Source organism: Belonocnema kinseyi, chromosome 4 (genome assembly GCF_010883055.1).
Source record: "Belonocnema kinseyi isolate 2016_QV_RU_SX_M_011 chromosome 4, B_treatae_v1, whole genome shotgun sequence".
Lineage (NCBI taxonomy): Eukaryota > Metazoa > Arthropoda > Insecta > Hymenoptera > Cynipidae > Belonocnema > Belonocnema kinseyi.
This window is the reverse complement of record NC_046660.1, coordinates 86,337,817-86,361,049: the sequence shown is the minus strand read 5'-3', so window position 1 is coordinate 86,361,049 and position 23,233 is coordinate 86,337,817. Positions and strand designations below refer to the sequence as shown.

Sequence of the window (23,233 nt, the reverse complement as noted above, 5' to 3'; positions counted from 1 at the left end):
TCTGTAATTTCCTGTATCCTCTTCTTCCCCTCCCTTATGTATGAGATATATTCTAGTTTTTCCCCACCCATTTCCAACTTTTCCTTCCTTCCAAAACCCATTCAGTACTTCGTGCATCTCTATTAACCAAACTGCCGGTAATCCTTTTATAAACTCTGCCGCCAATCCGTCTTCCCCTGCTGCTTTTTCCCTTTTCAAATTTTTTATTATTTTCGCTAATTCCTCCCTGGAGATATCCTCGTTTAATTCCTCCTCATCCTTATCCAACTTCATTCTTTCTCTTTCCTGCGTTCTTGTTGGCTCCCCTCCCCCTCCCACTTGCGGTTTATCCTTCCCCTCTTCGATCTCTTCCTCGCCCCCTCCTAGTAGTTGCTGAAAATGTTTTTTTCCATTTCTTCTTCCCAATTTTCCCTCCCTTTCTCTTCCCTCTCCTTCTCGGTCTAAACTCACCCATTGCTTTCCAGAACTGCCCCATATTCCTACTATCTCTAATTTTTCCCATTTATTTTCCTTTTCTTCTTTTCTTTTCTTGGAAATAAGCTTCTTTAGGTTATTACGTTCTTTCCGCCATTCCTCTCTTTCTTTAGGCCCTTTCCACTTTATAAATTTCTTCAAAATCCCCCAAACCCGTTTCTTTAACTGTCCTATCTCATCTTCGGCCCTATTCCCTTCCTTTTTCCCCTGTCTGAATTATTGTTCCCAACTCTGTATTTTTTCGTCAGTCCTACCATCTCAGATGCTTTCTTAATGTTTACCTTGAACCTATCCCATCTACTCTCCCATACCTCCACCTCTAGCTCTTTTCTCTCTTCCCATAAACTTATCATTTGTTCTTTAAACTCTTCCACCTTTTCGTCCTCCCGTATTAATTTTTCAACAAATTCCGTGTTCTCCCTCCTTTTGTTTTTCCCTTTCCTCTCTCCCCTATAAGGTTTCCTTACATCCCCACTCATTTTAAACGTTATTGGTAGACGGTCGGATTCCGTAAGTACTATTATCTCCATTTCTTTGACATTACCTTCTCCTTCTGCTTCCGCTTCTATTATATAGTCTATTAACGAACCTCCATCCTCTCCAACGTGCGTCCATTCCCCTTTTTCATCTCCCCTTACTCTCCCATTTAGTACTCTTAATCCTAATTCTTCATAAAATTTCAAAAGCTTTTTACCCTCACTATTTACCGTACTATCCTCGGACCTCCTCTCTTTACAGTAACTTCTCGCCGGTTCGTTTACATCAAATTCTTCTACTCCTTGTTCAGATCCTATTCTTGCGTTCCAATTCCCTATTATAATTACCCGCTCCCCTTTAGCTTGTAAGTCCCCTACTAATTTTTTTAATTCATTACAAATTTTTCCACAGCCCTCGTTGTTGTATAATGTTACAATATTATTTCTTATCCCTTTACCCCCTAAAAAATGTCCACTTATATTCAAGCCATATGCCAATTCGTTTATTTCAATTTTCTCACTCATACTCTTTCTTATGCCTACTAATTAGCCCCCCTTCGCCCTAACTTTCTTTTTTATTCTTACCGTCTCCTTAGTCTTCCACACGTAGTCTCTGTCCAGTCCTTCGATGAAGTCTTTTTCTTTGCCTGCCTCTATCCATGTCTCCAAAATTATTATGTCGAATTTCTCCAAAAAATCCTAAACACCTTTCATCTTCCTTCCTCCTGCAATGTTCCACATAACTCCTCTAATGGCTCCTTCGTCTTCCTCGAAAAAACCAAGTTTCTATCTCCTTCTTTTCTTCATTCCACACAAATTCGGTATTTTCTATTCTCCATCGCATGTAGCTTGTAGTAGCTTCTAGCCCCCTATCCCTGGCCTCTCTGATCTGACTTTCTATCCAATCCTGAATCTGCTTTTCCCTTTCTGTAAACTCATCTTCCACCTTGATCCTGGTTCCCCTCAATTTATGCTTGTTAGCCATAAGGTTCCTCTTGTTGTCCCACATCTTAAGTTCTAATGAAGTTCCTTCTGCAATGCCCTTCATTTTCTGTATCAGCATTCTTACTCCTGTGATATCTTCGATCGTTTTGTTTATCCCCGACCCCATCAGTCTTTCTTCTATTTGAAATTTCCCCACTCTGCTCTCCCTAACTATTCCCCTTCTCTTGCCCCACTTGTGCAGATATATCTCTTGTTTCCCTCTGACTCACACTTTTTCCTTCACTATTGTCCTCACTATTTTTTCTTTCATCACTTCCCACTGACTTCTCGACCGCACTCTCCACTTTCCTTGTTAGCCTTTCTGAAACGTCTGCTCGTTTGGATTTTCCCCTGTCGTTGGTTCTGGCCCCTTTTGCTTTTCTAGGAACTCCTCCATCATCTTTGCACTTTTCTTGTTCCCCATCTTAATTTCCAAGTCTTTTTCCGGTCGCCCCCTTGACTTCTTTTTATCCCCTAGATGCGCTCCTTTTTCCTCTTGATCGGGTCCTGCATTTTCATTTCCCTGTCCCCACAGCTCTACATCGCCGTTGTTCTTGTTAGCTTTTGTGTTAAGCGGACTGCACTCTGCTGTCCCCTGCTGCCCCCCCCCCCCCCCCCCCGGCACTTGCTATTTGTCTAAGACAATTTGCTTCCTAACCTCTACAACACACTGGATGCCCGAATACTTCCGAAGACTTTCCAAGCTTTTCACTGCGTTCCTATTTGAGATAACACTCACGAGTACACTTTCTCTCACTGCCTACCAGTAATTTCGTTAACTGGTCCTGCCCGATCCCAAATTGCTGTTTTTTGCTTAAATTTCACTCCGCTTGTCCCGACACGTGCTCTCCGATACCCACCCAAACCGGAAGTCCCTTCAAATATCTTAATATCTATTTAAATCTGTTAAAAGTCATTAAAATTCCTTGAAATCCCATAAATCTTTTATAATATCCGAAAATTGTTTTAAATTCTCTTAAATCTTTTGAAATCTTATGAAATCCTCTAAAATGTGTCGGAAAATTTTGTAATGTTCTCAAAACTCTTTAAATCATTTGAAATTCTATGAAATCATCGAAAACACTTTAAATCTCTTAAAAACCGTTAAAATTCCTTAACAAATTTTAAAGTTCAATGGGATCTTTAGGAATCTTATGAAATCCCTTTAAATTTTCAATATCACATAAAAAATTCTTTTAGATTCGATTAAAATCCTTCAAATACCGTAAAATATTTCGATATATTAAGAGATCCCTTGAAATCGTTATAATATCCATGAGAATCTTTCCGATTCTCTGGAAATCCATTTAAATATATTATAATCCAATAAAATCTTTTCACAGCCATTAAAATTCGTTGAAATCATTGAAACCACTTTAAATCTCTTTAAATCTGCTAAAATCCCTAAAAAGACATTGCGAAATATTACGACACTCCTTGAAATATTGCAAATAAACTAAAACCTTTAAAAATCGTGACAATCTTTCCGATTCCCTTAAAATATATTAAAATCTTTTAAAGGCAATTCAAATTCTTGGAAATTTCTTAAAATTCTTTAAAATACACGAGAATTCTATGAAATTAATTTAAATCTTTTGAAAACTCAAAAAATCTAAAATCTGTGGATATGTTTTGTAATGTATTTTTTTAAACCTGTTAAAATTCTTTGAAATTCCGCGAAATCATCGAAACCACTTTAAATCTCTTAAAATCTGTTAAAATCCCTGAAATTCTTTGAGGTCGTATGCAAGCTTTCGAAATATTATAAAATCCTTGCGAATCCCTTTAAATCTTAAAAATTGCATAAAAATCCCTTGAAATATCTTAAAATCGGTTAAAATCCTTAAAATTCCAAGAAATATTTCAAAATATTCTGAGATCCCTTTGAAAACATTATGACCTCATTTAAATCTATTAAAAACCATTATAATTCCTTGAAGTTTTCTGAAAATCCTTTATAACATTCAGAAATCCTTTCAAATTCGTGGAAATATCGCGAAATCATCAAAGTCCCTTTAAATATTTTAAAATTTGTTAAAATTCCTTTAAATCTTTTAAAATCTTATCAATCCCCCCTTTAAAACTTCGACATCCCATTTAAATCTGCTAAAATTCTTCAAAATTCTTGAGAATACTTCGGTATCTCTTGTAATCCCGTGACTTCTTTTGAAATATTTTTAAATCTCTTTGAATCCTTTCAAATTAGTGATGCATGATGATCATTCCTAGACAAAGATGAGATTTTCTCGAAATCGAATCCGATGGGATTAAAATATGATGAATATTAAGAATCTGTCATCCCTCAAAATCTTTTGAAATCTCGTTTAGAGTGAAAATAATTGATATATTCTTCATATATAAGCAAAAAATATAGAATCTTACTTAAGTAGGAGGGGGTCACTAAAATCTCGAGAACCCTTACAATGGGGCGAGGGGAGGGGGCTTTAAAATTTCAAAAATCATCATTACTTAATTAATGGACGTTTCCCTTAGTTAAATGTTAGAGGTGAATTTTGCCAGTGCCACTGATACAGATATTTTGCACCTCGAAAATTTTTGAAAAAATAAAGTCAAATGACGTACCGAGGCGTGACACGATTAAGCAAGTGGCTGGCCTCGTCCATGCAGGCGTGATTATGCTGGTGAGATTTAGCTGAAGGAGTGGGTGAGGACATGGCAGCCGCCTGGCTCACCCACCGTCCTACCGGACTCTCCGACCTGGTGTGTTAGTTACACTCAACATTTAGTCGCACAATTTATGTTTACATATTATACAATTTAGCCAATTAAATTATATTCAATTACTTCAAATTATATTCAATTGCATCAAATTAAATCAATTTTTAAAATTTGTAATTATACCAGACTCCACAACCAAAAATTCTCTTAAAAAATGAAAATAGGGCGATTTTTTTAAAGAAAATAGGGAAATAATGGGACAATAATTTTTTTTAATAATCAAAATTCACGTATAGGTACTGTATTAAATTCAATAGGAAAAGCTTAAAATTTAAAGTAGAAATATATTGAATTTTCAACGAGAATAGTTTCCTTTAAGCTAAAAAGTCAAATGTTTTACAAAACAGTTGAATTTTAAATCCGAATCAATTAATTTTCCACGAGAATGTTAATTTTCATCTAAGAAAGACGATTTTTGTATCTAAGAAGACCAATGTTCAACAAAACAGTTAAATTTATAACGAAAAATATGAGTTTCTAACAAAATAGTTTAATTTTTAACCAAATAATTGAATTTTCAATAAAAAGTTGAATTTTGAACCTGCAAAGATGAATTTTTATTAAAATAATTGAATTTTCAATCTACAAAGAAAAACTTTCAACCAAATGGTTACATTTTCAAACAAAAAGAATAAACTTCAACCAAGAACGTTGCATATATACCAAATAGTTACATTTTTTATTAGAGAGTTTCATTTTTTTACCAACAAAAGTTAATGTTCAACCAAGAATATTTTTATTGAAAAGTATAAAGGTTCTATCAAAAAATACGAAATTTCGAAACAAAAAAATATGACTTTTTATTAAAATATTTGAATTTCTAACCAAAGAAAAAGCGCAATTTTCAACAAAACAGTTGAATTTTCGACCAAAAATACGAATTCTTAATCAAATAGTTAAATTTTCAACCTACGAAGATGTTTTTTCAACCAAATAGTTATTTTATCAGCTAAAAAACATAAATTTTTAACCAGATATTGAATTTTCAGTTGACAAAATTCAATTTTTAACCACAAATGGAATAGTTAAACTTTCAATGAAAAAAAAATTAATTAAAAAAAAAGATAAACCTTTAAAAAATGAATCAAATTGTCAACTAAGTAGTTGAATTTTCAATAGATTAGGTGAATTGTAATCGAAAAGTATAATAGTTATTATTTCAAACAAAAAATATATCTAAATCAGTTGAATTCAACCAAAAATTAGGAACTTTTAAAAAAACAGTTGAATTTTCAACCAAACAAATTAAATTTCAACCAAGAATATTAGTATGAGATGAATCTTGAACTAATCAAATGAATTTTTCACAAAGTTTAACAAACTTTTAACCAAGCATTTCAACCTAGTAATGGAATTTTGAACGAAGAATATTAATTTTCTACGAAAAAGACGAATTTTTAACAAAATAGTTCAAGCTTAACGAATAAATCGAATTTTAAACGCACTAATTCAACTTTGAACAAAATTCTTGAATTTTCATTCAGAACGATGAGTTTTCACCCAAAAATGAAAATTAAATTTTCATGTAGGAAAATTAATTTTTAATCCAAAAGCAAACGAATTTGCAACAAGACACTGAAATCTGAAACCAATAAAATGAATTTTTTACAAATATTTCAGCCGAATAATTGAATTTTCAATTAAAAAAATGAATTTATAACAAAATAGTTGAATTTTCAACAAAATAATTAAGTCTACAATCAAATGTTAGAATTATTAGCCAAAAGAGATGAATTCTGAACGAAAAATTAAATAGTAGACTTTAGAATCAAAAAGAGTAAACTTTCAACGGAAAATAGTTGGATTTTCTTATTGGGTTATATTAGTTCAGTTCACACTGTAAGCGAAACCTCTCAAAAAAGGGAAAGTTTTTTAAAATAGGGGAAAAGGAGGACTTGTTTCAAAAAAAGAAGAAAAAGAGGTTAAAAGGGGGAAGAGTGTGAAGTCTGTTATATTCTCTAATCATTTAATTTAAAAAAATATATATCTTCCTTTCGTCCTCGAAAAGCAAACAGGCAGTAAATTGAACAGATAAGAACATTTTTTAACATAAAATATAAATATAAACAAATAAACACAGAAAAATTAAGACGTTTAAAAGAACAAAAAGTATTTTGTGCGAAGTTGAATGTTTCGGTTCGATGAGAAAATTAGAGCATATTAGTACGAGGGACGAAAATGTGAATTTTAAATGAGAATGTAGTAAACAAACACGGGCATGCAAAAAATCACAGTAATCGAATAATACAACAATTGAGCTGAGCTTTTGGAAACATTTCGTGCGTTTTTAATCCAAATTATTTGATTTCGAGAAAAGGGAAAAGAAAATAAGCAAAAGCGAAAGAAAGAAAGGGCAGTTTAGTCACTTTCATGAAAGATTTGGTACCTCGTTCTTTCGCTGAGAAGAGAAATGTGACAATTCCAACCACTTTCTAGACCCATTTTCTCCGAGAAGACTCGAGAACGTAGTTCGTTTTCTTTACTAAAATGCACGAACCGTATGCAAGCTCTTTCTAGTTGCTCGATTAACTGCACCTTAAAGTACAATGAACATTAGAAAATCAGATTTTTTACTCGAAAATCTTCAAAATTAATTAACAAATTAAACTAGAAACTTACCATGTCAGTTTGAGCCTGATACTGCATTGTAACCATTCCGACAAAAACTTGATTACATTGAAGTTCGAAGCAGCTTTCCACGTCGCTTATTTCCTCATCTTTATTTTCATGACAGAGCAAAGAATCTAGTTAAAGTAAAACAGATAATATTTGAAATGCATTACAGAAAAAAATTGATTTTTTACTAGTACTTCAAGTTTTTTGGAGTTATGATTTTCCATAGTACGGAGCTATTCAAATATTTCGCATTTTTTTTTAAACAATCGACTCGGCATTTGTTAGTTTTAAGGGATTCAATTAATATTATTGATTAAGAAAGCTTCGACAAATTATATTACGAATTATTATCTTAGCACTGTCGATTGATAAAATAATTAAACAATACTGAAAACATAATTAATCATATTTGGAATTTGTTTCTGAAGTCCACAAAATAATGATTCACACAAATTTTTATTTTATCTTCTTATACTAAAGATTAAATGCATATTTCCATATAATTAATGTGGATAGTATATTAAATTCAATTTTAGCCGCTTCAACTTCTTAACTTCTCAGGAAAAAGTATTTTATTTTCAACAGGACAGATACATCCTAAACCAAATAGTTGAATTTTCAACTAAACAAAATACATGAATTTTCAATCAAATAATAGAATTTTCAATTTATAAAGATCAATTTTTAAACATATAGTTGAATTTTCAACAAAGAAATTAGTTTTTACGTAAAAATGGAATAGTTTAATTTTCAATCAACACAATTAATTTAAAAAGAAAATCAACCAAAGTGATGAGTTTTCAACTAAAATAATGAATCGTCAACTGGGACATTTAAACCACAAAGATCATTTTAAAAAAAACTTGAAACGAAGTAGTTTTATTTCTAACCAAAAAAGATGAATTTTCAAATAAAATGATGAATCTTCAACTGAAATGATATGAATTTTAAAAAAAGATGATTTCTCAACTAAAATTATGAATCTTTAACGTGAATAGTTGAATTATTGACAAAAAACACGAATTTTAAACCAAGAAGATTAATTTATGCCAAAAAGACGAATTTTCAACATATAAAGGAAAAATTTGCACACAAACATTAAAAAGTTGAATTTTCAGTTTATAAAATTTATTTTTTGCCAACCAATTTTTGCATACTCAATTTAATTAGTAGAATTTTTAGTTTAAAAACTACTATTTAAAAAAAACAGTTTCATTTTTAAACTAAGTGATGAACTTTCAATTTAAGTAATGTGTCTTGAACTATAATAATTAAAAATTTAACCGAAAATATTAATTTTTAAACCAAACGACTCATTTCTACCAAAATAGACGAAATTCCTACTAAAAAAATTATAATTTTTCAAGAAAAAAATTGAATAGTTCAATTTATAGTTCAACCAAAAAATTAATTTTTAACAAATAGTTTCCTCGAAGTAATTAAACTTTTATTCCAAAAAGATGAATTCTGAAAAAATGTATTTGTTGATAATTCAACCAAAAAACGTTATAATTTTCAATAAAAAATAATTTAATTCAACCAAAAAAGATGAATTTTGAACATGAGTTGAATTTTCAATTAAGAAACATTTTTCAGTTAAGAGAGATAAAATTTCAAACAAACTGTTCAATTTTCAAGCAAAAGAATGACTTTTTAATCAAGAAGATTAATTTTTAACCAAAAATAACGATTTTTCAACGAAAAAAGTTTAATTTTGAACTAAAAATATAGTGATTCAATTTTCAGTTAAGAAACTTCAAGTCAAACAAAAATTCAAAATCTATTAAATACATCAATATAAAGCTACTTTTGCAAATAAAGAACCTTTGTCATTAAATTTTATATTGCAATTTTTAAAAACAATTGAGCACGCTCTCGAAAAAATTATCTGAAATTTTAAGGTTTTTCCAGGTATACACAATTTCCCGACAATTTCAGGTTTTCTTGGGTTTCCAGGTAGGGTAGACACCCTGTATATATTTTAATTTTGCAATCGTTTAATTTCAAATGCTTCAATATAGAATTTTTCAATTCAAAATTAATTTTGAAACAAATTTTTAAATTTTTCACCTAAAAAAATTAATTTTTTACAAAAAAATGTTAATTAATTTCAAGTTCAAAAAATGAACCATCTTAACAAATATTTTAAAAATCGAGAAACATATGCTAATGTTAATTATAACTAATTTTGGAAGAGAACTTGAAATATGCTGTAGCGCTTATATTTTATTCATTAAAAGATTGTCTGCAAATATCATTGGTAAGTTTGTATTTAAACAAATTTATTTGTGAAAATCTACTGATTACAAAAAGAACGATTTTATAATCCCTAAATAATAGTTTTTTAAATAAAAACGTACCAATGAGAATTACAGAGAATATTTTAGGAAATAAAATAAGACCTACAGCATTAGGATTAAATAATAGTTTCAACTATTACCTAAAGTGAGAGAGAAAAAATGTAAAGCCTAAAAACTATTGTTAAGTAAACAATGAAAATTGTGAAATATTTATTTTAAAAGTTCAACTCGAGTTCTTTTCCAAAACTAGTTATAATTAACAATAAAAAATTTTTCTCGACTTTATAAATCATTTTTAACAACGTTTATTTTTAGTTTAAAATAACTTTAGTCTATGTTTAATTTAAAAAAAAATTATAATAAAAATTCCCCTTTTCTCTTAAATCTTAAGCTAAATTTTATGACAATAGTTATGACAAAAAGAAAATTTTTTAATTCATTCATTAAAATTAATTAAATTTATTTACAATATATACTTTTAGTTAATTTTTTGTAACTACGATTTTTCTTAAATTCTGCAAAATAAAATTGGCCTACAATCTTCCAGAAAATAAATTAAAATTTTCCTAAAAATCTAAAGATATCTAAATAATAGATAATCTAATAAAAAAATCTAATAAAAATAAAAAATAGATAATCTAAAGAATATTGTTTGATTCTCTAAAAACCTTTTTAAATTCATAAAAAGTTTCTTTTTACAAAATTGTAAAAATTCTACAATTTTTTCCAAATTTTCATAATTTTCAAATTAACCATTATTTTTTAATCTTTCTAAGATATCTAAACGTTCTGAATGAATTTTAAAATGTTGTAAAGACTTCCAGATTCTTTTCCAACAAAATTTTTGGAAATGCTTTCAAATCTTTTAGAACATTATCCTAAAGTCAATTTTTTAAAAATAAAAAATCATTTAACATTTTTCTGGGAATCTAAACAAAATTTTTTCATTATCTTGAAACCTTTCGTAATTTGAATTCAGCTTCCTTTTTCAAAGTCATAAAAAATGTACATAAAAAAATGAAGTTTTTCACAAGTTTAAAAATAAATTTGAATTGTTTGAATACTTTTAAATATTTATTAAGCATAATAGAATTTTTGTTGTTGTAATTTTGTAATTCTCATTCAATTTTATTTTTTGGAATCCCTGTTTTTAAGTAAAGAAATCATTTGAAATTTAACCATAAATCTTGAGACAAATTTACTTCTATAAATAAAAATGAAAGATTAATCCGAAAAAATGGTTTAAAAATCTTTCAGATTCTTTTTCGACATATTTTAAAATCCTCAAAACTAAAAATTAACCTTTTAAAATAAAATCTGAATAATTTTGAATTTTTCTAAAATCTTATTGTCCGTGTAGTACAAAATTTCACCTTTAAAAATCTTTATTCTATTACATTACAGTCATCGAAACCTGTAAAATTATTTATATCTTCAGTCAATCATTCTTTAAGAGACATAATTTAATAATTTAAAATGAAAATAAACATTCATTGATCATTCTTTTCTGTAGATTCGATTAGAAATCGATTAGCAATTTGCAAATTACTTTGAAGACTTAGTTTCGTCTTAAATTAAAAACAAAGTATTATGAAAAGAATTATGCCGAAAAGCAAATTAAAGAAAAACTCATCAAAATTAATTAAATATGTTTGCAATGTATAATTTTAGTTCATTTTTTTAAATTGAAAATTTGGAAATATAAAAAGATATCATTTTTATAATCTAAAGTATAAAGACGTTGTTTTGTGTTGTAGTAAATAATGCCCATTAGTCACAGTTAATATTAGCAATAAAATAATATTTTTAAAAAGAGTAAAACTTTAAAAACAAGAAGATATGTCTATACACTTTATATGTAACAACGTTGCCACAGCACTTCAGTTTGATATCATCCCTTAAAATAGCTTTTGCCATTCTTGAACAATATTTTGATCATTTGGTGCTTTGTAAAATTGAATTTTATTAGATTTTTCCTGCTCCCGACTACTTTTTTTATCTTGATTTACAATGAAAGCAAACGCACTTGACCATTTTTGTTCAAAATTTCAAGACTGCGGATATATGATCTGAAAGAAGTTTTTTCAGCTTTCTTTCACTTATAAAATGAAAAATGTCGAAACATCACAAAAAACTCAACGATTATTCAAAACTATCAGCAAAATACTTTTCCTGTGTTATTAAATTCAATGTTATTATTTTACCAAGGATCTTTGATTTTGCTTTTTCTTATAATGGAAAAAAACATTCTTTCTATCATAAAGTATAGATAGATTTAAACATGTACAAAATCAGACTCAAGGAACTTTACATTCTTTAAATCGTATGATAAGCTCTATTTTTAAATAATAAAAAGCAAGCGGTGATTTCTCTGGTTTTTATGGTAAAATTGTTACATTTTCTAGTTTAAGTCAACACATCGACAAATAAGTGTATTAAAACGAAGTATATTCAAATATATTCTTAATTTCATATTACAATAAAAACTATTTGGAAGCATGAGAACAAAATTGTTAAAATAATTAAAACTTGAATTTTCCTACGATTAAAAGTAAATTCCCGGCTTTTTAATTAAATTCCCGGTTTCCCGGTCAAGCCACCACCTTGAATATTGCCTATAAATCCAAATCTCAAATCGAAATTTCTTACCCGTTGAATGAAACTGTCCAAGAAACCCTTTCACTCTCGGATCAAAACAATTTTTTAAATCCCACATCAGAGGCGTCGGACTTCTGTATGGCGCATACAAATGTTTGCTATCCGACGGCAATTCCAAATAAATATTCGACAATTTTCCATTCACGTATCTTGATAAAGGTCTGTACGCAAATGCACTGCAGTAAGAAGTCAAACTAGTTCGTTGATAAAAATCCTGGACTTTCTTCCTGTAATTTATCATTATAATACGCATTTAAATTTGGCTAAAAATAAAGGTAAATAGGAAGATAAAAATCTATTAAAATTATTATTTCAGAAACCTGTCTGAGGCAGATAGAGGACACAAATCGTGTCCATCCCAAAATTCTATGCAGGAATCGAGAATGATATCTGCAGTTCCTTGAGTTAATAATTGATATCCACCCCCATTTCTTTCTTTCACTACGACAGCCACCATATGTGGAAACGGAAACTTCAATTTTGAAGCGATGCTCAAAGACCTAGCGAATTTAATATCCCGCCGGACCATTTCCGGTTGCTGCGAAAACATACAATTTTAAATGTGACTACAAATTTCTGTTTAGAACAAAAAATAAAGTACTCACAACGTGTCTAAAAGTTGACAACTGCTGTTCCAGTTGAAAAATTTCCTGCGCCTGGTCTTGGAAACCGATTTGCTTTGCCAATTCGCAGAGACACCTGATTAATTAAAATTAGTTAGCCCCCGGGATAAATAAAGTGGCTCATGGTTAGAAAGCATAGCAAGCAGAATCCAATGAAGAAGATCAAAAATGAGAAAATCCAATGTCTACAATACCAGACCTAATCACCAAATTATAAAGGCTCGTAGTCGATTTCCCAATCTTTTTTATTAAAAAATCCTTGACCATGAAGTATTTTTGTTAGAAATTTCAAATGGGAAATCGATCGCGAAGAAGAGGAAAAAAAGTAGTTTATCATTGGACTGACCACATCTGTCCGAGGCATCCTGAATCATCGGCTAAATAGACTTGTCTCGAACTTTGCATTGTACTTTTTGCGTCATACCCACTTTTATCTTCAAAGCTGTGCTGCTGGTAGCTGATAAATTTCGATATTTCACATCACTGTTAGACGGACAATGCGATATTCATGCCAGATGTTTAACGATTAACGATTCTCTAGTATATCGCTAAGCAAAACTCAATCAAAACAATATCAATCATAACCAAAACAATCAAGCGGTAGCATTTTTACAAGAATTATAGAAAACGTAACATTTAGGGTAAAATAAATTTAAGCATTTGTACCGTCTGTTAGTCACGGGGACGAGGTTCTCGTTGTGAAGTGCCTCACAAGTCACGTGAGAACAGAATTTTGTATAATGTTCCTGGGTCTCCATGTTGCAAGTATTTAGAAGAATCGCCAATCCCAGAGGTTTCAACGAATTTAAATACTGTCTCCAAGCGTGATCATCGAATTGCAAGCGAAAAGGCAAAGCGTGATCGTGGGTCAAATCCAGAACTTCAGACACCGTATGTGACGTATCTGCGAGGAAAATTTCCTAATATAAATTACTCGATCCGAACGCAGTTTCCTTAAAAAATTTTGGCTTTAAATTCCAATTTTTTGTATTCAAAAAAAAATTATTGTGAAACACCTTTCGCATCTTAGAAAATACCTTACCGTTCTGACCGAAAGAAGATTTGTTTGTTTCGTGCTTTTTTCCTGTGTCGCCTTGGTGAGAATTCTCAGCGCTTTTATCGAGACTTGCGTTACTGAAATTTAGGTATTATTAATTTGATTAAAAAAAAAAACAACAACAAAATTGCAAAAAGAATTCTTCAAAACGAGGGGTCGACCACAAAGATTTTCATGTGTACACCAAATTTCAAGAGTTCAAAAGATTTCAAAATATTTTACAAAGATTTATAAAATTGCACAAAATTTCAAAGATTTCAAGATATTTCAAAGATTTTAATTAATTTAAAACAATTTTAAAGTATTTCATTGGTTTCAAAAGATTTCGTAATGATTTCACGAAGACTTCTCAATGATATTAAAGATTTCAAAAAACTGTGAAATGTTCCAAAAGATTTCAACAATTTTTTAAACATTTTAAGTATTTCAAAAAAGTTCACTGCGGTTTCGGAGATTTCAAAAATATTTTAAAGGCTTTACAAAGATCTCACACATTCAAAAAGATTTTAAATAATGTAAATAATTTTAAAGAATTTCACTGATATCAAAAGATTACAAAACATTTTAAAGATTTCAAATCATTTTTACAAACTACAACAGATTTTTAATAATTTTAAAAGATTTGAACAGATTTCATTCATTTCACAATGATTTCGGAGATATAAAAAGATTATACAGATTTTCTAGATTCCAAAAGATTTAAAATGTCTAAATTTCAAAAAAAAAACTTAAAGGATTTCATAAAATTTTAAAATATTTCAAATTATTTTAATTTTTAAAAATGTTTTACAAAGATTTCGAAGATTTTACCAAACTTAAAGTCATTTCAAAAGAACACTTATAATTATTTAATAAAATTTGAAAGGATTTCAAAGATTTCATAAAGGTTTCAAAAAGACCTCAAAGATTTGACAAAACTTTAAAGATTTCAAAAGAATATTTAAAATTTTTTAAAAGAATTTCAAAATATTTCAAAGGTTTAACAAAGATTTCAGATTCAACCTATTTTTTTAAATTCTAAATAATTTTAAAAGAATTTAAAGGTTTACAAACATTTGATAAGATTTCGAAAAACTTTTTAAAAATTCAAAATATTTCAAAGATGTCACAAACATTCTACTATTTTTCACAAAAATCTTTAAAAATTCCAAAGATATTTAGTCATTTCAAACAATTTAATAGGATTTCAGGATTTGAAAACTATTTCAAATCCCAAAAGATTTGAAAATATTCCAAAGACTTCAATAATTTCACAAATATTTCAAAAGAATGTATCAAGGTTTCAATTATTTCACAAGTATTCACAAAACTTTCAACGATTTTTAATCATTTCAATAAATTTTAAAGGATTTCAAAATATTTCAAAAACGACACAAAGATTTCAGTAACTTCACAAAAATTTCAAAGGATTTAAAAATATTTCAGAGATGTCACATAGATTTCGAATATTATAAATCATTTCAAACAATTTTAGAGGATTCCAACAATTTCAAGATTTTTAAAATTCCTAAAGATTTCAAGATATATTTCAAAGAATTCAGGAAGATTCCAGTGACTTTACAAAGAGTTTACAAAGAAGTTTACAAAATGTTTCAAAAAGATTTAAAAATTGCAAAAAGTTTTAATTATTTCAAATATTACACAAGGGTTTCAATGATTTCATAAGAATAAAAAAAAACTCTCAAAGATTTAAAATATCTCTCAATAAAAGATTAGAAACGATTTTTAAAATTTCAAAAAATTTCAAAGATTTCAAATATTAGACAAAGATTCTAATGGTTTCACAGATATTTCACAAGATTTCATAAAAAATTTATGATTCAGTGTGTCTGTTTAAAAAAAAAAACAAATTCCTGGTTATTTCCCGGTTGGCAAACATTTTTCACGGCCAATGAAATTAAAATATTCGAACTCTAAAGCAAACATTTTTTCCATTTAAAGTAATGAAAACTGTGTTGTAAATTAAAGCACTCAAAGTTGAACTCCTGAATTTTAAACATTGAAAATTGAAATTTAAAAGTTTTTTAATTCCAAAATTTTTGATTCAAATGCTCAATATCTTACACGTTTAAAATGAAAGCTACTAAGACTTTTCAACTGAAAATTTTTTAATGAAGTATCAATCAATCAATGAATTACAATTTTTTCAAATTTATACGATTTTAAGTAATTTTAAGCCAGAAAATTTAAAAATTGTACGATTATATAGTTGTTTATATATTTTTGTTGTTTTATATTTTTAAATTTTATATTATTTTTGAAATTTTGTTTGAACTTCTAAACATTTTTTTAATGATTCGCATTTTTCCTTCATTTTTCTTAATCCTGCCAAATAAAAAAAAAATTCCTTCAAATCTAGCACATTCAATTTTGACCATTTTAGAAGTATTTCTAAATCTTTAGAAATTTTCTCTTAAAATTAATTTTTCATAATAAAAAATTATTTTCAATTTTCCTAGGAATTTTAAGGAAATGTTGCTTTATTCATTTAAAGCCTTTCAAAATTCTTGAACTTTTACATTTTTTGTTCGAAATCTACAAAAATATGTGGGCTATTTGCACATAAATTGCGGTAGGAATAGCCAGATTTTGTTATATATTTCTAAATATGAAGTAATTTTTCTTTTTCTTAATTAAATTATTTCAAATGGAACAGATTGAAAATGGAATATTTTAGACTGAAGCAATATTTGACATTTAATAAAAGCCTTTAATTGCGAGTATATTATTTTGAAGTTATTTAGAAATTGAAAATAGTTTATAAAGTTTCAATCAGGAGTTAACATTTGTTTAACTAATAAGACTTTTCAAATAAAAGTTTAATCTTTAACGTTAAAATCCGGAAATTCTTAAATTTTGAACTAATACCGAATCGTCTTGTAAAATAAATTATTATTCCATTTTTAATCCTTAAAGTATAGTTAAATTTTGAAGATCATTAATTAATATTCACAGGGGATCAACTAAAAATGTTTTTCATCCAAAATCTTTGATTTCAAACGCTTCTAATTTTTAATTTTTTAGGTATTTAAAATTGCATGTTAAAATTCTTTAAATTAAAATGTAGAGCTTAAAAATTGAAAACGAAGATCTAAAATTGTCAACCTGAAATATTTTTGAATGACACATTCTAAACTGAATGATATCATAATTGGAAAGCATAAAAATTTAACTAATTCTTTAGAAACGGCTGAAATCCAACTTGGACAGATTTTTCTTCTAAAAATTTGTACAATTCCCGGTCAAAAAATAAACTTTAAACCAGATTTCAAGAATGATCAACCCCTCGCTTCAACATTACCTCGAGGTTCTTGACACTGTGTTTGCATTTCGCAGAAAGAAAACTTTCTCTGCAGTTGGATTTGGCCAGGAAAGTATTCCCTTTTTGTCGATACAGCAGAGAGCCTGCAAATAATTTGATTATTTAGAATAGTTGATTTTTTTGAAAGCACTTGAGTTGTTTACCGTGACTGAACCGAGGACATGAAGAATATTAGCCGATCTCGACATCATGTGCTCTCTTCCAAAAAGAATGTCCAGAAAATATTCCTTCAGTTCGGACCAGTTATAAACCACGTCGGGGTGAGTCGGTCCAGAAATATCTGCATCCTCGAACGGATCTACAAACTAAATCAATTTGTAGATTAGTTAACCAGAAAATAGGAGTGCTGCAAATCCTCGTTCACTTCTCCCCACAAACCTGAGTTTTTTTCGAGGACTGATAGAGTTTGAACAAGGCTTTGAACCTCGCCATTCCGAAACAATTTAGGAAAATCCAGCAGGCGGGGAAGCTGATTGGCAAAAGAGGAAGAGTGACTGCAATCGGTTGAAGTAAAAACATGTCGTACCAGGTACCGATACCAACCAACTCAGATAGGTAGAGATAACGAATTAAATTAACTATCAGGACGACGATTAAGAGAATTGGATAAACAAGTTGTTCTATACAACAAATCATGACGAGATGCCGCTCTCGATTATGATAAGTTACTGGTCGATTCAGGGCTTGTTCGAGAGCCATTCGGAGATTTGTCAAGTAGGGAGTTTCTTTGAGTTCGTAAATTTTGTTCTTCAGAGGAGTTCGCGCTTGTGGTGTCGAGAAAACTTCGTTCTTTCCATGAACTAGGGGACTGTAAACTTCCTTTGCGTGCAAAACCGGTGCTTCGGGATCCTGAATAGTTTAAGAAAATTAAATTAAGTCACACCCAATTTATACTGAAGTGCCGAAAAAAAAGGTCTGAATTAAAATTTAAGAAATTACATTCAGAATATATCAACAGAGTGTCTACTAAAATCCTGGAAAAAAAAACTCCCTGACAATTCCAGGTTTTTTCAGGCATCCCAAACTTTATGCAGGTATTTTTTTAAGTACGGAGTCATTAAAATATTTTACAGTTTTTTAAACAATCTACTTAGAATATATATACATTTTCACGAGTTAATGATGAATAATGTGTTTTTTTCAGTTTCGAGGGATTCAATAAAAAAATTTTATTCAGATTTTATAAAGCCTGGACAAATTTTATTAGGAGATACAAAAAACAACGAATTTTGAACCAGATACCAGAATTTCCGAATAAAAGCGATAATTTTCAACAAAAAAGAGAATAGTGCTAAAATTTCAGTTAAAAAATTAATTTCAAAGAAGCGATTTTTCAACAAAATAGTCAAATACAGTAATATAAAGATAATTTTAAAAATGAAGAATCAGTTTAATCCAATTTTATATTGCAGTGAAAAAAAAATTTCAGCACGCTCTCGAAAACTCCCGACTTTTAAAAAAATGCTCTGATAAGTCCAGATTTTTCAGGTATTCCAGGTAGAATAGACACCCTGATTAACATTTAAATCCCTCCATTCAAATTAAAAAAGCGTTTTCTCTAAATTTTAGAATTAGATTTTTCCCCTAATTTTGAAGAATTTTATCGTTAAATTTAAATGTTGGACTCTAAAATTTAAATTTAAAGATAATTCTTCAAAATTGGGGGAAAAAATCTAATTCTAAAATTTAGAGAAAACGCTTTTTTATTTGAATGGAGAAATATAAGGGTGTATTGTACAAACTTAATCGTTAGAATATATATTTTTTAACTTCCAAGAATTTCGTAGATAATGTATGAGTAGCTACCGAATTTTAATTTAAAAATGAATTCTTTTTTTTTAACTCAACTCAAAACTTGATTGGAAACAATGTATTTAAAACTTTTAAAATTTAAGATTAAATGAATGTCAAATTTAAAAAGAAACTTCATTCTGTTTTAATCTTCTAATATTCTAGTATTAAACTGCTTTTAAATTTCGCAGCTCTAATTATCTCTAAATTCCGAAAAGTTAACGAAATTAAAATATTTTCGATGCTCGAAACTCGAACCTTCTATATTGAAAGTCTTTTTAATCAGGAGGGATTTTAAATTCCAAATTCTTTCAAAACAACAACCGCTTAAATCCCATCCTTATTATATTTGATAATACTTTTTTTCCTTCAAAACGTTGAATCAAAATGATTTTGTTTTAATTGTTAATTTTTATTATTATTCAATTTAAAATTGATAGAAAATGTAAGGCTTTCATTTGTAAATTTTACAAATTTGAACGATTTAAATTATAATTCGAACGTTCTTGAATGTTTCTACTCCGAAATAACTGAATTGGGAACGTTTTTAAGATTGAAATTAAAAATTATTATTTAATGACAAATGCTTTAAATTTTTTAATATTTAATTTTTAACTGTATGAACTGTAAATTTCAATTTAAGATGGTCCAAATTTTTATATTTGAATTTTAAATTATTCTGTTTAGAAATATTTTAACTTAAAAGTTCTTAACTATTAAGGCTTGCAATTTAAAATCAATTTTTTTATTCTTGTGCAGGATTCACACAATTTAAAAGTGTCTAGCTTCTTATAAAGCCTCAAAAGTACTCAGTGGAATATTTTTAATTAAAATATTTAAATTATCGCTTTTAAATTAAAATGGTACAATTTATTATTTTCATATTGCAAAACATAAAATTTATAAATTTTTACTTAAAATCGATAAATTAATCTTCTTCTAACCATTGAAATGTTTAATTAATAATTTCATGATCGTTTGCAATTTAGAATTGTACTTTTTTCCACTTTTAAGAATAAACTTCCAGAAGAAAAATTACAAATTTTCAAAAGAGTTTCGAAAATTTGACAAATTTCAGGTTTTCCAGGACATTTTAAAAACTCCATGTTTTCTTTACAATTAAAATAAAATTATAAAGCTTCTCTAATTTGCAAAACTTGATAACACTTTTTAATATGCATTTTCCGGCTAAAACCTTGTCATTCAGTCACGAAAATACTTTTTCGAGAGCTTGTTTTAAAAAATGTAATACTAACATCGTATGGTATGCAATATCCAGGAATTTGTTGTCCTGGTTTAATTACGATTATATCCCCAGAGACAAGTAGAGCCCAGGGTAAATTGACTATATGACCTTCACGATAGGTCCACTGTAAAGTGATACAAGGTGAAAGAGGACTGCACAAATGGGGGTAGTTTTCCGGTTCCCAGTGGCAGAGGTAGCTAGCAGCTGCAAATTAAAAAAAATACATATATTTACCAAACGCGTTAATTTCAGAATAATTCAATTCTAAAAATTCTTATATTTAAGTTTAATGATACCTTCGAGTGTCTCCAAAAGAATTCGAACTCTGTGCGGAATCTCTTTATGACGTAATTTGTTATCAGAGGCTACTAAAATGAAATTGAAGATGACGAGACAGCAGATTATTAGTCCTTCATATAACAAAGTTGAATAACTGTAAAAATAAAAAACAGATTACAGAAATTACACATCATAGAATATATTTAATTTATAAATTATAAGGGACCGTTCAAAAAATCCGTCACGCTATTAATTTCTTTTGATACACGCCTAAAATAAAAGACAAAACATACAAGCATAATATTTTAACAGACTTCACAGACCAAAATCCCCTCAAAATAGGGGAAAGAGGGTGGTTTTAAATGAAACCTTGGAAAATAATATATAATACCGAGATATATTCCAAAATTTACGAAATTTAAATTAGACCAAAATCCAAATTAAAAATCCCATTTAACGTCCAATAATCAAATTGATGCAAAATCCTGTTAAACAAAACAAGAATCCAACGACCAAATTTGCACCACAACGAATAAACGAAAACCAAAAATCCTATTGTAATCTGAAAAATAAAATAAAATTTTCGGACAAAAATTAAAAAGAGGAAAGAAAAAATAACATAATAGTTGAATTTTCATGCTTCAAAGACAAATTTTCAACTAAATGATTCAATTTTCAATAAAATAATTACATTTTAATCAAAATAGTAGACTCTGTAACGAAACAGTTCAATTTCAATCCAAAAGGATGAATTTTCTTAATTTTCTATCTAAACATACACATATTCAACAAAACAGTAGATGTTCTAGGAAATAATTAAATTTTCCAGTTATTAAATTTCATATCTAAATAATTGAAATTGTTAACGAAATAGTTCAATTTTCAACAACAAAAGTTCATTTTTAACGAAAAATATAATAGTCACTATTTCAACCAAGAAAATATTTTAAATATAACTACAGAAACAGTCCAATTTAACATAAAAAATCTAATTTCCATTTAAATAGTTGAATCCTCAACAAAAGCAGATTATTTTTTAACCATACAGTTGCATTTTTAACCAAAAATTTAACACTTTTTCTAAAAGAGACGATTTTTCAACCAGGAAAGATTTTTAATTGAAGAAAGAGAAGATTTGTTGACCAAATTGACGAATTTTCAAACCAATAAAGTAAATTTTCTATAAAAGAGTTTAATTTTCAACAAAACAATTGAATTTTTAAGCCAAAAACACAAATTTTCTACAAAAAGTTGATTTTTTAAACCCGAAAATATGAATTTTCAACAAAAATGTTAGTTTTCAAATAAATAGTAGTTAGTCGATTTACTAAAGAAATAATTCAATTTATAACAAAATAGTTTAGGGGAGCGACGGGTAATGTGGCGCACATGTTATAAAAGCACCGTTAAAAGTTAAATATTTTTAAAACTGTAGTAAAATAATATATGGTAGAGCACGTAAATCAATACCTTATCTACCCTATACGTATTATTATTATTGAATTTCCGTCTATTAAAGTAGTTAATTATCAAGTTTCACAAAAAGTGTACCTGCGCCAAGTTACCCTTCCTGGTTGGCTAATGTGGCGCGCTCTTAGTGCAATTTCGAAAAGGGAAGTAAAAGTTGTTTACTGAGTTCAATGAAATTAATTTTGGGTAAACGATGGGTTTAAATAATTACTTATAAATTGTGTGCAACTTGAAAGTTATATATTATGTTTTCTTAATCTGGAAAAATGCTACTGTACTTTGTCACTACTTTTTGGTCACTTTAAAAATACACACATAACACCCAAAAATAACTTTTCATAAAAATAATTGAGTGATTAAGCTTTATTGAGCAAATTTTTTCACTGTACAAAACAGTAAACATAAAAAAATACAGTATAGTAAATACCTCTCGCTATAAATCAATCAATTTCTGTAAACGAAAAATGTAATAGTTTCTATTTCAAACAAGAAAATATTTTTATTTCAAATAAACAACAGCCAAATTTAATTAAGAATACGAATTTTGAATAGAATAGTTAAATCCACAACGAAAACAGATTACTATTTAACGAATAGTTGCATTTTTATCAAAAAATATCAAATTTCTTCCAACAGAGATGAAGTTTCGAGCCTATAGAAATTTTTCAACTAAGAAAGATTTTTATTTGAAGAGAGAGAAAATTTGTTAACCAAATTATTGAATTTTACAAGCAAAAAGTAAAAAAATCTCTAGAGAACAGTTTAATTTTCAACAAAACTATTGAATTTCTAAGCCAAAAACACGAATTTTCTACAAAAAAAGTTGATTTTTCAACCCAAAAATATAAATCGTCAACAAAAATGTTAGTTTTTAACTAAAAACACATAATTTTCAACAAAATAGTTCAAATTTTAACTAAAAAGTTGGATCTTCACCTAATAATGCTCATTTTTTTTACAAAGCAGTAGATCAATTTTCAATCAAGAAGATTAATTTTCTGCCAAGAAATGACGATTTTTTCCACAAAATACATACATTTTCAACTAAATTGGTGAATGTGTAACTAAAAACGATCCTTTCGAAACCAACAAGAAAATAGCTAAATTTTCAGTTCAAAAATACTAATCTTTAACCATGGAGAAAGAGTGTGAAGTCTATTTAGATGCGTTATTTGTAAAGTAAAATCCCTACACCACA

The 23,233-nt window shown here is 28.4% G+C and overlaps 1 protein-coding gene across 7 annotated transcripts in view; it reads right to left on the bottom strand.

Moving 5' to 3' along the window:
• LOC117171611 (transmembrane protein 94) overlaps positions 1 to 23,233 on the bottom strand; it is a 56,872-nt gene that overhangs the window by 29,424 nt on the left and 4,215 nt on the right. For 3 of the 7 annotated variants that reach the window (XM_033359066.1, XM_033359064.1, XM_033359065.1), the window contains exons 4-17: positions 20,583 to 20,719; positions 20,297 to 20,490; positions 17,628 to 18,098; positions 17,393 to 17,554; positions 17,229 to 17,332; positions 13,913 to 14,004; positions 13,537 to 13,774; positions 13,217 to 13,327; positions 12,853 to 12,946; positions 12,568 to 12,785; positions 12,239 to 12,474; positions 7,293 to 7,417; positions 7,060 to 7,208; positions 4,518 to 4,652 (exon numbers count right to left, since the gene is read on the bottom strand). In XM_033359066.1, coding sequence (XP_033214957.1) covers positions 4,518 to 4,652; positions 7,060 to 7,208; positions 7,293 to 7,417; positions 12,239 to 12,474; positions 12,568 to 12,785; positions 12,853 to 12,946; positions 13,217 to 13,327; positions 13,537 to 13,774; positions 13,913 to 14,004; positions 17,229 to 17,332; positions 17,393 to 17,554; positions 17,628 to 18,098; positions 20,297 to 20,490; positions 20,583 to 20,719 — 2,466 coding nt within the window. The remainder of the gene's footprint in view (positions 1 to 4,517; positions 4,653 to 7,059; positions 7,209 to 7,292; positions 7,418 to 12,238; positions 12,475 to 12,567; positions 12,786 to 12,852; positions 12,947 to 13,216; positions 13,328 to 13,536; positions 13,775 to 13,912; positions 14,005 to 17,228; positions 17,333 to 17,392; positions 17,555 to 17,627; positions 18,099 to 20,296; positions 20,491 to 20,582; positions 20,720 to 23,233) is intronic. The other 4 variants (XM_033359069.1, XM_033359070.1, XM_033359071.1 and 1 more) reach the window with 2 other exon arrangements.